The sequence below is a fragment of the Enhydra lutris genome, unplaced genomic scaffold (assembly GCF_002288905.1).
Source record: "Enhydra lutris kenyoni isolate GAN:26980312 unplaced genomic scaffold, ASM228890v2 scaffoldscaffold49, whole genome shotgun sequence".
In the NCBI taxonomy this organism is placed as follows: domain Eukaryota; kingdom Metazoa; phylum Chordata; class Mammalia; order Carnivora; family Mustelidae; genus Enhydra; species Enhydra lutris.
The window spans coordinates 5,273,451-5,287,114 of NW_019154133.1; the positions used below are offsets into that span (position 1 = coordinate 5,273,451).

The following is a 13,664-nucleotide window of genomic DNA, read 5'->3' on the forward strand; positions in this document are numbered from 1 at the left end:
CTCTGCCCCTCGCCCTGCCCAACTGTGCTCTCTTTCGCTCTAAATAAATAAATAAATAAATAAATCTTTAAAACAATCTAAATTCATATTAAATAAGAATTTTAATAAGCCTACCAGAACTTTAGACATATCAATGTCAGTCAATAGTTTTTACTATAACATTCATGTATATTAATACAGGTTTGCCCAGAGCACTGATTCTCTGTAAGAACAGCAAGTCAAGACCTGTGCAGTTTGATATCGCCCTTTTCTATAAGTCATACTTGGGAAGAATTTGTAACTTGATAGGAATTCTGTTGACTTCAGAGAATTCCAGGTTAAGTAAGACACTGTCGCTGTTGTTCAAAGAGCTCATAAGAACAACTAAACAGCCTCACATAGTAACTGGATGCTCTAAAGGGACTCTGTCAGGGATTTTAAAGAAATAAAGGAAAATATTTTTCCATTTTCTTCAAATAATTTCCATAAAACATTGTCATAAGTGTAATCTTCTTTAAGTAATCATCTATGAAGGCAATGGTTAAAAGCACAGTCCCTCCAAAATTTAGTATATAAAAGAAATCTCTAAGCGCCAACAACATATCCATTACTATGTAAAAAGGATTGGACGATACAAGCTATATAAGACACTGCTCCTCCTTCCAAAAGACAATTTGGGAAATATTTCTCTCTTACACTAGCCAATACTCAACCCAGAGCACACAAGTGAGGTCAGAGGGGACATTTTGATAAGAAACAAAATTAGGCACAAGATTCCTAATGGATTCTGACTGTTTAGAATTACACAATTTATGGACTGAAATGAAAGAGGAGAGAGAAATGAAGGGAGGATAGGAAAAAAAAATAAATAAATCAGGTACCTTGAGTTTCTTGGTTCTATCCTTTCCTACTTCTTCCAAAGAACCTAATTTTACCAACTAATATATGAATATGCTCTAGTACCTCTCATGCATGAAAATGAAAACTTCCATCATGCTTTACATGCCTTTCAACCCATTACCCTATTTCTTTATCTTTACCACAGATCTTTAAAAGTTGTCTCTTCTCTTTGTATCCTTCCTTGCATCCCACAAACTGGAATATTGCCTCTATCTATACTGCTCTTCTAAATTGTTGTCATGTTGACCACAATCTCTACTCTGCCAGATCAGTGGATACACCTTTCAATTTTCCTTTTGTTTGATCTTTTTGAGACATTTGGAAATTCTGACTAGTTAGCCTATTTTGACATTCTATCCTGGGATACCGACTTCTCTCTCTCTTACCCTGCTGTCCACTATTTGGTCAGTTTGTTGGTGGGTACCCATTTCCCCAGCTACCCCTAATGTTTGTGTCTCATGGTCCCCTAATGTTCATGTCTCTTTCTCTCATCTCTTCTAAGTTGGATGATATCATTCCTTTTCATGGCCCCAGCAGTCACTGATATGTGGACATATACATTTTTGGCAGGGCTCCTAATATTCTGATTCAGCCTTATAAGAAACTTTTTTTTTTTTACTCTTCTAATGCTTTAAACGGACAATCTCATCTTATCCGTAGGCTGCATCTCATGAAATTAAGTATGTGTTATTGGTAAACTCTAGTCAATCACCCAGAAACAAGTAGTTCAGATAATGATTAAACACAGTTTTAGAAAACAATAGAATTCCAAATCCCTTTATGAAACTAAGAAAATCTGACAAAATAGCCCAAGCCTAGTTAAATATAATATGAAGAACAGACCTATACCAATTACAAATAAAATTGCAAAAGTCTGTTAAATATTAGCCACTGGAATTTAGCATTATGGTAAATTTATAGTTTCTTTAAAAAAATACAATAAGAAAAAAAGCATGACCTTGTAAATAGCTCCTCAGTAAGTCATTTGATAAAATTCAAAACCCATCCTCAATCTTGGGCTTGAAAATCAAACAGGTATGATTTAGAATTATAGATTATCCACTTATAGCTGTTTTTCCATTAGACAGGTAAACCCTTTTGGGATCCTAGTTTCACTAACTTTTAATATGGGTCTAGATTGCTTTAAACCCTTGTTTGAAATATATCTTATCCTTTCCTTTTTGGGATCCTAGTTTTACTAATTTTGAAAATGGGTCTAGATTGCCTTAAACCCTTGTTTGAAATATATCTTATCCTATCCTTTTCATAATATTCTTTATCCTTGAAGTCACATATTTAATATATGTTTTCCCCACCAGACCGAAACCACCTTGAAGATACGCCTATATGTGTGTGCATGGTCAGTTAGAGAATTTGCAGGGCCCTGTACAAAGTGAAAACGAAAGTACCATTGTCCAAAAATAATTAAGAATTCCAAGACAGTGATAGCAGAATATTAAACCAAACAAGGAGCCCTTCCACACACCGGCCCATGTGCACTACACAGAACACGGGGAGGCTTTATGTGATATGTCTGTGTGTGTGTGTGTGTATCTGTGTATTTGAAACACGTTAAGTATTAGGCCTGGAAAATCAAGCCATAGGAACCTCAGAAAATATCCATAGACAGAAAGTTAGCTAGCATTCAGATCTCAGACTATAAACAATAGTCATATTATGTTGGGCAAAAATAGTTCAGATAATTAATCAAGAAAATATTTTCAGGCTTACCACTGATTGACTAATTTGACAGAAGATTGTAGAACAGTTAAAATGACATTGATTAATCTTTAACAATTTGCCCTTTAAGTATTTATATCATTTTACTTCAATGATTTACTTCTAAATGTTTTATGAATTTTTTTTAGTTGATTCTTCACATTTGGGGTCAGAGTTTAGGTTGGAATTTACACATCCCCTTCTGGGGCTCTGAATAATTTCCTCTCATGATTCCCAAAAGTTTACTTATGCACAAGCCTTATTCTGCCAGGTTTTATGGTGACTTCATGAAAAAGGAAGATGGATTTCCTCTTGAGGAAGTTATTTTTAAAAAATAAGAAAAGGTGCAGGCTTTATGCAAATACATAACTTAATGCTGCTGTCAGGGATTTTAGACTAATAGGTAACTAATCTGGATGTGTTTAGTTATAGAATTCATTTTTAAAAGTCACTCCATCCTCCTGTTTTTCCACTCCCCACCTCCCACTCTAGGCTCTAGTCAAATGAAAATACTTGTTTTTCTCCATCCTAGTCTGTCTCCTGTTCTCATTTGCTTCCCTCCTTCTCCAGCTCTTTCTTCTATTTCCCTTCTGCCTTTACATATTTTCTGTTCATGCACGCTCTCAACCATGCATTCTCATACAGTTGTTCTCTCTCGTTCTGTCACTCAGCAATACTTTCTGAATACCTGTGTGCTGGATACTATTCTAAGTGGACAGAGGCTTGGCTGGGCACAGGGAAGAAAACGGCGGGAGCAGAGTGAGTTGTGTACCGCAGGGGGTCAGAGAAGGCAGTAGCACCCAGATCACAACGGATCACTACTGCTACTCGAAAGCTTGGTACACAGTGGCAAGTGGCCAGAGTGTGGTCACAGAAGGTGGCATTGTGTAAATCAAATATCCTGCTGTTACGAAGAGAGTGTATTTTAGAGATAGAGTTGACAAGACTTGCCTATGGACTGGATGTGAGCAGTGAGATGAAAAGAGAAATGGGAGATCCAAGCTTGAGGCTTGAGTACTTCCATCTCACTCTTTCACTGTAATTCTCTTCTTTCTCCCTTGTTTCTTTTCCTCTTTTCTTTGTTCACACTATAACTGAATCTGGAATGTTCACCACTCTAGATTAGTGCCTGCTTGAGTCTCAATTTAGAACTCAGAAACTCTAGAAAGCTTTCCTGAGGTCCCCAACAGTGGAGCAAAGACACACTCATGGGATATCTGATCCTGTCTCCCTCTGGCATTAATTTCCACATTGTTCCCAAGGATAGCTAACACAGAGGCTGCAAGCATGAACTCTAGAGCCAGAATACACCAGGTTTGTGTACAAGCTCTATTACTAACTAGCTAAGTGAACTCTGGCAAGTTACTTAAGGAAGTCTCAGTTCCCACATCTGTGAAGTGCAGATAAGAAAATTTTCTACTCATAGAAAATTATGCTTGAGAGTATATATGTATAAAATGCTTAGCACACTATAGTACGGAGCAAATGCTAGATACAGGATAGCCATTATCATCATCACTGTTATTACTTCACTCACCTTTTAAGCAGGGCTCCTGCAGAATATCAGAAAACAAATTCAAGCAGGAAATACTAAAATAATTCAGGTTTAGGAAAAAGTTAACTCCTCAGTAAAACACAGTAAAAATGGTCAATTCTGATAAATGCCTGGGTAGGAGTCATAGTTATTAACTATTACAGTCAGTCTCCATTTCCTCCACCTACTCTGGGCTTTGTTTCTGGTCCAAACATACCACTTACCAGATTAGATGCGCCCACAGGATTATTTTTCTTTGAGGTCTCACCGGGGCAGGTGCATCTACAAAACAGGGCAGAAAGAGACTGATTACAGAGGTTTGAGGGGCTGAGGGCGTAACCCTTTTAATCTTTCTTTACTTCCTTTTTCTTTTTTCTTTCTTTCTTTCTTTCTTTTTTTTTTTTTTTTTTTTTTCCCAAGACGACTTGGCATCGTCCACGACATCCGTGCAAGAGCTACGACGCCTCCTTGGTGGCGTAGGCTTGTAATTGCCCAGCTTTTCGCACTACACGTTTGTGGCTTCCGTGGATATAGCAACCAATGCTTTTAGATCCCAATCGCCTAGCTTTGCCAAGACGGTTAGAGGTCATTTGGAAAGTCTTTTGCCTCGAATTGTTCTCATTCAGAAGGCCCGCTGGTTCCTCCTGTGAGGCTTTGGAAATTCGCGCCCTCCTCTGGTGCCTGTTCAGGTGCACAAGAAGAGCTAGGGGACGACGCAGGTGCTCAAAAGAGGTGGGGCGGTGAAGGCACCCCGTGGTGAACCCAAAGATCAAACCTGCAAACCCAGCTCAAAGTAGAAACTGAAAGTACACTGCCGGCTGATCCTACGGAAGTTATGGGAAAGGCAAAGCGCAGAGCCCGGCCGTGGTGTGTGCCGCCCCCCTTGGGATGGATGAAGCAGCAGGCGCGGCGTGGGTGAGAGGAACCAGCGGCAGAGGCCGCCCTAACCCGCACGGACTCCCGGCAACTCCGCGGAAGACCAGGCTCCTGGCAGCGACTATGGGCGGTGAGAGCTCGCTCCTGCTGCAGTTGCGGTCATCATGACCACGCCCGCCTCCCGCAGACCATGTTCCATGGTAAGCGCTCCTCTCCCAGGCGCACCATTCCGCGCGCTCGGCGCGCCGGGAGACTCCAGAACGCGTCGCCGGGCCCCGCGCCCAGGCGCGTCCGGGAACAGCCCAGCCTTGCACTTTGGACCTGCCGAGAGCACTGGCTCTCCCACAGGCGGCTGTCAGCTGCGCTTCGGTACCCTGGCCCACAGCCACTTGCCGTCGGGACTGCTGAGCCTTGCCAGCTGCGAGAAGCTGCCCCCGACGCCGGCTTGCGGTCCCGAGCCCGGCGCTGCAGCCTCCGCGCTGCTCAGCGGCTGCACACCGCAGCCGGGTCTCCGAGGTAGCCAATGGTTCGCCGTCAGTCTTGCCGAGCCAGCGCTCCCCTCTGGCAACCCCGCGCCTGCCCGCCCTCTCGGCGCTCCTGGCGGCGCCCAGTTACTCACAGGCGCCCGGGGAAGGGGCGAGTTACCTGAGCTCGTGTAGTTCCCTACTCTCTAGAGAAGTGAAAGCGAAGCTCCCTCGGGACTCGCTCTTAAACCCTAAGGGGACAGGTCTCTGGAAAACCCCGTTTCGTCCCTTCAGCGAGGCTGGGAGTTTCCGACTGGGGCTGTACCTCGTGCCCTTTGCTGGGAACCCAAGTCCTCGGGCTGGCGTCGAGAAAGGCGAGCTTCGGGGTTTTGGTTTCTTTCTTTTTTTCTTTTTTCTTTCTTTCTTTCCCCTATATGGGTGCTTCTTGGTGGAGGCAGGATGAAATAGGCTTAAGCCTAAATTCTAGACCTTTGCCGAGATCTAATGTATTTTTATTCGTGCGGACTGCGGACAAGGGCAGAGCTGAGGCGAACGAGTTGGATTCCCTTGGCAGCCATATGGCCAAGGGAAAGAGACAAAAAGTTTACTGGATGGGGAAAAAAAATAGAGAGAGATGTGACAGGCGAAGAGCTGCTGAGATAAATTAGAATATTTTATAGTAAATACTTCCTCATGAAAAAGAAAAAAAAAGACGGGTGGGGGAAGGTGAGGGGAATAGGGAGCAAATTGCTTTTGGGCTTCATGCGTGGTCTGTGCGCTTTCCAGGCTACACCGTTAGATCAAAAGACTTTTCTCTCTCGTAGGTATTAGAGAATCCATAGCCAAGAAGTACCAGATCAGTAGCAACATAAGGGGGCGGGGTGGGTAGAGTATGGAAGACGATTATGGAAAATGATTTGTAATGGGTGCCCTTCAGAAGTTTAGTATAAAATTAGAAATTAGGTATATCCCTACCTGTCTCACAGCGCCATGGATCTCCTGCAATTATTTCTTTCCTGTAGCTCTTGGTTCTAATCCCTGCATCAACTCTAATTTTAATTGGAGAGGTTAAAAAAAGAGAGAGAAAAAAGAAAAGGAAGCTAGGAAGTGCATTATTAACAAGGAGCTTTATTTCCTGAAGTGTATCTGTATTATTCATCTACCAAAAGTTATTAGCAAACAAAGTATTAGAATTCTAAATTTCTGTTAATAGTGATTATAATGTGTGGCTTTTGCATTTCCAAGAGATTTCACAAGAAGCTTAAGGATAGGGTTACTCTTTTTAAACTTTTCCTTTGCTGCTTCTTTGAGGAGTTGAAGTAGTTGAGGCCCTACTATGTGGTTCTCAAGGGCACTATCTAGTTTAGGCAATTTAATCACATTTGAGGACCAAAAATGCAATAGTAATAAAAACAGGGAACCAAGAAAGATGAGAAAGCCTGAACAGGTACAAAGGAGAGTCACAAATGGTACTACATCAGTGTTTCAGTATCTTAAACAAAAATGGGAAAAGCTATTTTATAGGATCAATTTGTATGTCATATTCACATTCATGCAGATGAGATTATTTTCTCTGGTCTTACCTCTGACACATAACCTGGTGTCATGTGTCTGTTTTTCTCAATTAAGAGTGTGTAATGCAGTTTTTCAGAGCTTGATCAGGAAGCACCTTAGTGAGGTTCGTGTGGAAAAAGATGTCTTTTTTTTATAGTCCCTTGACTGCACACACACTCTTGTTTTTGTAGGAAGCGGTGCAGCTCAGTGGCTAAAAGCTGAATTCCTAAACTCTTTAACCTCTTACTATACACATTATATACGGGGAAAAATTTCTTTGTTCCTTAGGTTCTCCATCTGCACAACTGTGAAAACTGGTAGTACTTACCTCCCCAACTGGTTATGAGATTAAATGGAATATTGTGTGCAATATCATAGGATGGATGCAGAAATGTCTTTAAGGTTTTTTTTTTTTTTTAGATTTTATTTATTTATTTGACAGAGAGAGATCACAAGTAGGCAGAGAGGCAGGCAGAGAGAGAGGGGGAAGCAGGCTCCCCACCGAGCAGAGAGCCCTATGCAGGGCTGGATCCCAGGACCCCGGGATCATGACCTGAGCCCAGGGCAGAGGCTTTAACCCACTGAGCCACCCAGGCTCCCTGTCTTTTAAGTTTTATCATGGGATTTGTGGATAGAGTTTACAGAGTAGTTTTAATATTGATTGTGGCAGAAATTAGATTTCGTCATATGAGGATAATCAAATTTATGTTTGTAACCTTAACAAGCTGATTTCCATACAACTCATGGTTGTTTTCTGTTTATTAACTTTTTCTTCTATTTATGCACGAATTTGCTTGTGCCAATTATTCATATTAAAGCCAAGTCTTATATACTCAGATAATGTTTTCTATTCCATCCTGAATGTCTTTTCAGTATTTTTTTTTGTAATTCCCAGTGAAAACGGTTCTATGAAATGTTTATAATGGACATTCAATAAACATTTACTTATCTTAAGGAGGGATGAAGGATTGGATTCAATAGACTTAGAAACTAATTTATTTATATTCACTTTGACCCCGTAACTTATGCAGCTGAGGATTGAATGTATTATTTGGCTTAAATTAAAAACCAACAAGAATTTTTAGACAGCCATCATTCTGGTGTAACCAAATTCCCTATTGAAAAGCAGATTCTCCAGTTTCAATCCCTTCAGGAAATATAAAGACAAAATTCCACAGGCCCAAGCTTGCCTTGCATTATTCCTTATGGTTTGCCTTTTCTGTGACCTAAAGAAAAGTTCAGAAAGGGGTGAATGTCTATGCATAGTCTGAAACAAAACAGAATAAATGGAGAGTTTTTTCCTATCGTGACAACAATGTCAAAAGCATGCTCGAACTAGGCAATATGAATATGTTTATTCTTTGGGTGGTGTGGAGAAAAGACTTCATTCAATTGCAGACCAAAGTGCAGTTGTTCATTTGAGAGGTGGAAACTTCAGACCCACATCTCAGACCCAGCGAGATGTGGATCTGAAGCCCTGGGTGTGTTTGCAGTATTTTCCCTGAGGCGATTTCAAGTCTAAAGAAATACTCTATTGGGATGGCCAGGGAAATTCTTAGACTTAAGGTGCTTGAAAGTTGAAAGGGACCTTAGATCATTTAGTCTGAAGTTTTCATTTTACAGATTAGTTAAATGAAACTTAAAAGACACTGTCATTCACTTAGTCACACAACCCATTCTAATACAACTTCTTGGCATACCAAGATGAAAACCCCAAGTCTCCATACTCCAACCCTCTGTGTTTTGTTTTGGCCTCGTCCATCTGAAGCTAACCTATTTAAAAAACAATGACAAAAATGACTTTGACTTTTTAGACAAAGCAAATTAGGTTTCTTTCAAGAAGATCTTATGTATGTATGTATTTATTTATTTATTTAGAGAATGCATGTGCAGGAGGGGGCGGGACAGAGGGAGAGAGAGAGAATCTTAAGCAGGCTCCATGCTCACAGCCTGATGCAGGACTCAATCTCTCGACCTTGAGATCATGACCTGAGCAGAAATCAAGAGTCAGATGCTTAACCAACCGAGCCACCCAGGCACCTCAAGGCAAATTATGCTTCGGGATTGAGAAACTAGCTGTAATACATAAAAAAGGCTAAGTTTTCTAACCAAGCCATAACTGAAAGCACTGGTAAATGTCATTCAATGAATAAATGGATCAGTGTGAACTTGGGGAGCACTAATTGCTGAAAGTTGGGGTGAAGAGGACACAACAGCTAGTGCTCATAGAAAGTAAAATAAACTCCTTTGTCAAAACATTAAAGATGGACCTTTAAAATAACATTTATGTAGAATAATAAAAAGGTCTCTTTTTTCACTCTAGTATTTAATTATTTTATTATATTCCCCTTAAAACTCATTTCAAGTTATGTGCTATATAACTTATCATCTACTCTTTCCAAAGTATACCTTTTGGGACACCTGTAAGAAGACAGAAAAATGAAGTTTGGATCTATGCAGTCTGTATAGATCCAATTACAAAGTCAGCATCTAGTAAAGAAATAGCAATTGACTATTGCCTGAGAATCTTCAGGACAAAGGAGCAATAGTACAAGAGAGAGGTAAAGCTCTGTAGTATTTCATAGAAGTGGTTTCATTCAGAGGACTAATGTAATTACATGTTATCAAAAAACTATGGCCATTTCTGATAAAATCTTGGTGAGACAGTAAACTCAGGTTAGAATTCAGACTTGGCACCTACTGTCTGGTTTTTACAAAAAGATTAAATTGTACGACTCTTCTGATCTTTACAGATAGGTAAACTATCTGTAACTATCTTTAACTATCATCATCATGATCATTATTAATCTCCTCAGTGAATTTTGCTGGCACATGTATAGACTTTTAGTGGCAGAGCTATGAATCGATTCCATGTCTCATTTTGTTTCTCTTACCTTGTCAAGTGTCTGTGATATATGAAGATACGATGTAGGATTTGTGTTTGTTCTCATACCTGCTATGTAGCCTACTTTCTCTATTTATAAAAATATGGGTCACAAATAGCTCATCATTTATTGGGGAGTGCTACTGATTTTTATATGACAGATAATGATGCAATAGATGATAATGTTACTGGGAACTTTATGATGCATTTAATATATGTTACAATATTAGTTCTTTGGGTTCCAAGGAGTATTGTTTGCAGTCCTAATCAGAAAAGACACACATGTGAAATGTCTTGCATTCATCAAGTACAGCTAAACTTCATTTGGGAAATTAAAAGGAAATATTGTCAACATAACTCAAGAGTTTGCAGAAAGATACAAACAAGACATTTTGGCAGACTTATGAAGAAATACATCTCTATATAATCACATTTTAAATTCTCTGGGAATAATTGGCTTTCTGTCAGTGCATTATTACTGCCCGAAATGATACCATTTATAATTTCATTCCTTTTGATTAGACAATTGCCTCTAAGTAGGAAGGCTCATCAAAAACAGATATAAATCATTAGTTACCAGGGTGTGAATTATTTAATGGGTTTTTCTAATTTGTCAAGAAGCTAGACAGAGCTGTGTTTGTAGAAAATATGGGTCTCTGGGCACCTAGAAACAAAGAATATACTGAAAAGATAGAGCATCAAAATGTAAATGTCAGCTTTGTCACAGTTCTGGGAAGGGTAGACCCTTTAAGGTCCATCATTAAAAAGAAAGAATATAATCACAGTACCATGGAAATAAACGTGCAGCGTTGCTTTCAGGAAGAGGCTGGATACTTGGACAATCATCAAGGTTTACATAAATATACATGCCACAAATCATAAAATTTAAAAAATGTGTAACTTGTTTACCTGTAGTTTACCTGTTTACTTGGATATGCTTTTTCTTGTAGAAATGTTCAATATAAATCAAAATGAATAAATTGATTTATACCTTAGAGTGTTTTTCAGGGACAGAGAGTCTGCTTTCATCACACCTGTTCAGTGCTTTTCCAAAGAGTAATTTTTAAATAAAAAAGTGAAAGAAATCTAAACTCTAAAATGCAGTCCTACTTTGGTTGTTACAGAATACTGAATTTTAGGGTTCTTCCCACACTATCCAAAAGCCACGATGCATTTCAAAAAATTACTAGAAATAAATGGTCAGGCCAATCGAAACAACACAATCGGTATATAATCTGATGCACAACATTTAGCTTATTCTTACTCACTGTTCAATTTAGTTTCTTTTAGGTATATCTTTGGAATTCCTCCCCTGATCCTTGTTCTGTTGCCAGTAGCATCGTCCGATTGTGACATTGAAGGTAAAGAGGGCAGAGAGTATCAGCACGTCCTAATGATCAGCATCAACGACTTGGTACGTGCTTGTTTGTTTTCCTCACACGGTAACAGTTTCATATTCAAGTATCCATCTGTATTTCTTGAAAGAAAGTGAAATAACTAAAGAGCAAAATTTAATGGGACACTAACTACCTAGTTTTATAGTTGGCATCATTATATCCTTTTAAAATAATTATTTAATAGGCCTTCAGCTATGCATTTCAGCTCAGTTCACTTCACCACCACATTTCTTATAAGCATAATTTAGCATAACTATCTGCATTTCTTCACTTCGTGATGACAGTCCCCGTAGAAGCACTTTAATAGAACAGGGAAAATAACAAGAGTACAACATTAAAACACAATCATGAAAAAGAGATGTATAGTTATTTTATCTGAATGTGTGTACACGCATAGGTATTATATAGGTATTTTTACACACACATTTATATGTAATTTGCTGTAAATTAATTTTTTAGTTTGTGGTGGGCTTTTTCCTTACAGTATAATTTATATTTTAGTTTTAAGTTTGCAGAAATGTTAAGCAGAAAGTAGAGAATTACCATAACACTCTTCCTTCTTACAATTTCCCCTATTATCAACATGTTGCATTTGTGTGGTACATTTGTTAAACAGATGAACCAATATTGATACATTATTATTAATTGAGGTCCATAGCTATCATTAGGGTTCACCTTTTGTGTTGTACTGTTCTATGGGTTTTAACAACTGTAGTGTCATGCGTCCACCATTACAGTATCATACCGAATAGTTTCACTGTCCTTAAAAATCCTTTGTGCTCTGCTTACTTACCCTTTCCTTTCCCTCCCTTTTGAATGCATGGCAACCACCAATCTGTTTATGGTCTCTATCATTTTGCTTTTCTAGAATGTCATATGCTTGGAATCATGCATTATATAGCTTTTTTTAGACTGGATTCTTTCTCTTGGCAATGTATATTTAAGGTTCCTCCATGATTTTTTATGGCTTAATAGTTCACTTCTTTAATTGTTGAATAAAATTCCATTGACTGGATATACTAGTTTGTTTTTCCATTCACTGATTGAAGGACATGTCTTGGTTGCTTCCTACTTTTGGCAATTATGAATAAAACTATAAGCATTCATGTGTAGGGTTCTGTATGGACATATATTTTCAACTCATTTGCATAAATATCTAGGAGAGTGACTACTGGATCACATGGTAAGACTATGTGTAATTTTACATTAAACTGTCAAAGTGTCCTCCAAAATGACAGTACCATTTTGCATTTTCATCAGCAATGGAAGAGAGCTCCTGATGCCTCACGTCCTCACCAGTATTTGGTGTTGTCTGTGTTTTGAATTTTATTCATTCAAAAATGTGTGTTATGGCATATCATTGTTTTCATCAACAATCCCCTAGTATCATAGGATGCTGAGTATATTTTCTTTATTATTTTTTAATCATTATTTTTTAAAGATTTTATTTATCCATTTGAGAGAGAGAGAGAGAGTAAGAGAAAGCATGAGAGGGGAGAAGGTTAGAGGGAAAAGCAGACTCTCTGTGGAGCTGGGAGCCCAATGCAGGACTCGTTTCCAAGACTCCAGGATCATTACCTGAGCCAAAGGCAGTCACTTAAACAGTTGAGCCACCCAGGCACCTGTTGGTATCTTTTCATATACTTTATTGCTACCTGTATATTTTGATCAATGAGGTCTCTGAATTCACATCTAAGCTGACATCTTAACAATACTAAGTCTTCTTCTAGTGAGATAGCTTTCCATTTATTTAGATCTCTTTTTGATTCCTTTCTTTGGTTTATATTTTTCCTCATATAGATCCTGTTTACATTTTCTTAAATCTAAACCAGGGTGCTATTATAAATAGTGCTGTGTTTTCAATTTCAAATTCCAGTTGTTCATTGCAGATATATAGGAAAGCACTTGGCTTTTGTGTATTAACCTTGTATCTTGAAACTTTTTTGTAATTACTTATTAGTTCCAGGAGGTGTTGTTCTTGTTGTTGATCCTTTGGGATTTTCTACACAATTGTAGCACTTACAAAAATAATTTTTTTTACAATTTAAGAGCTGATCAACATAATGGGATGTGTTGATTGAAAAGATAATCAGTTCTTAAAGCCCCAAATGTAAAAGAAAACCCTCTCAAATGTTCTTAAGATGGGATAAATGGTCTCATTTCTCCCTCTTGCCATCCCACTATAATCTTCACTACATACTTATACCAAAGTGGCATGACATTTTGGGAAATTCATTGTTCTACCTCTTGAAAGGATATGGGGAACTCAAGATAATATTGACCAGAGACCACAGAGGTCCCTGATTTTACCCATTGACAAGGAAAAAGGCGTACTCTAAATGGCAGTTACCCCACTT

The 13,664-nt window shown here is 38.7% G+C and overlaps 1 protein-coding gene across 5 annotated transcripts in view; it reads left to right on the plus strand.

Annotated features, from left to right (window-relative positions):
* The first annotated feature begins 4,581 nt into the window (after nt 1-4,581).
* The window catches only part of LOC111156814 (interleukin 7), a 44,537-nt gene continuing 35,454 nt past the window's right edge, over nt 4,582-13,664 (plus strand). For all 5 annotated transcript variants that reach the window (XM_022517898.1, XM_022517896.1, XM_022517897.1 and 2 more), the window contains exons 1-2: nt 4,582-5,208; nt 11,191-11,324. In XM_022517898.1, the coding sequence (XP_022373606.1) occupies nt 5,199-5,208; nt 11,191-11,324 (144 nt within the window). In that variant the 5' untranslated portion in view covers nt 4,582-5,198. The remainder of the gene's footprint in view (nt 5,209-11,190; nt 11,325-13,664) is intronic.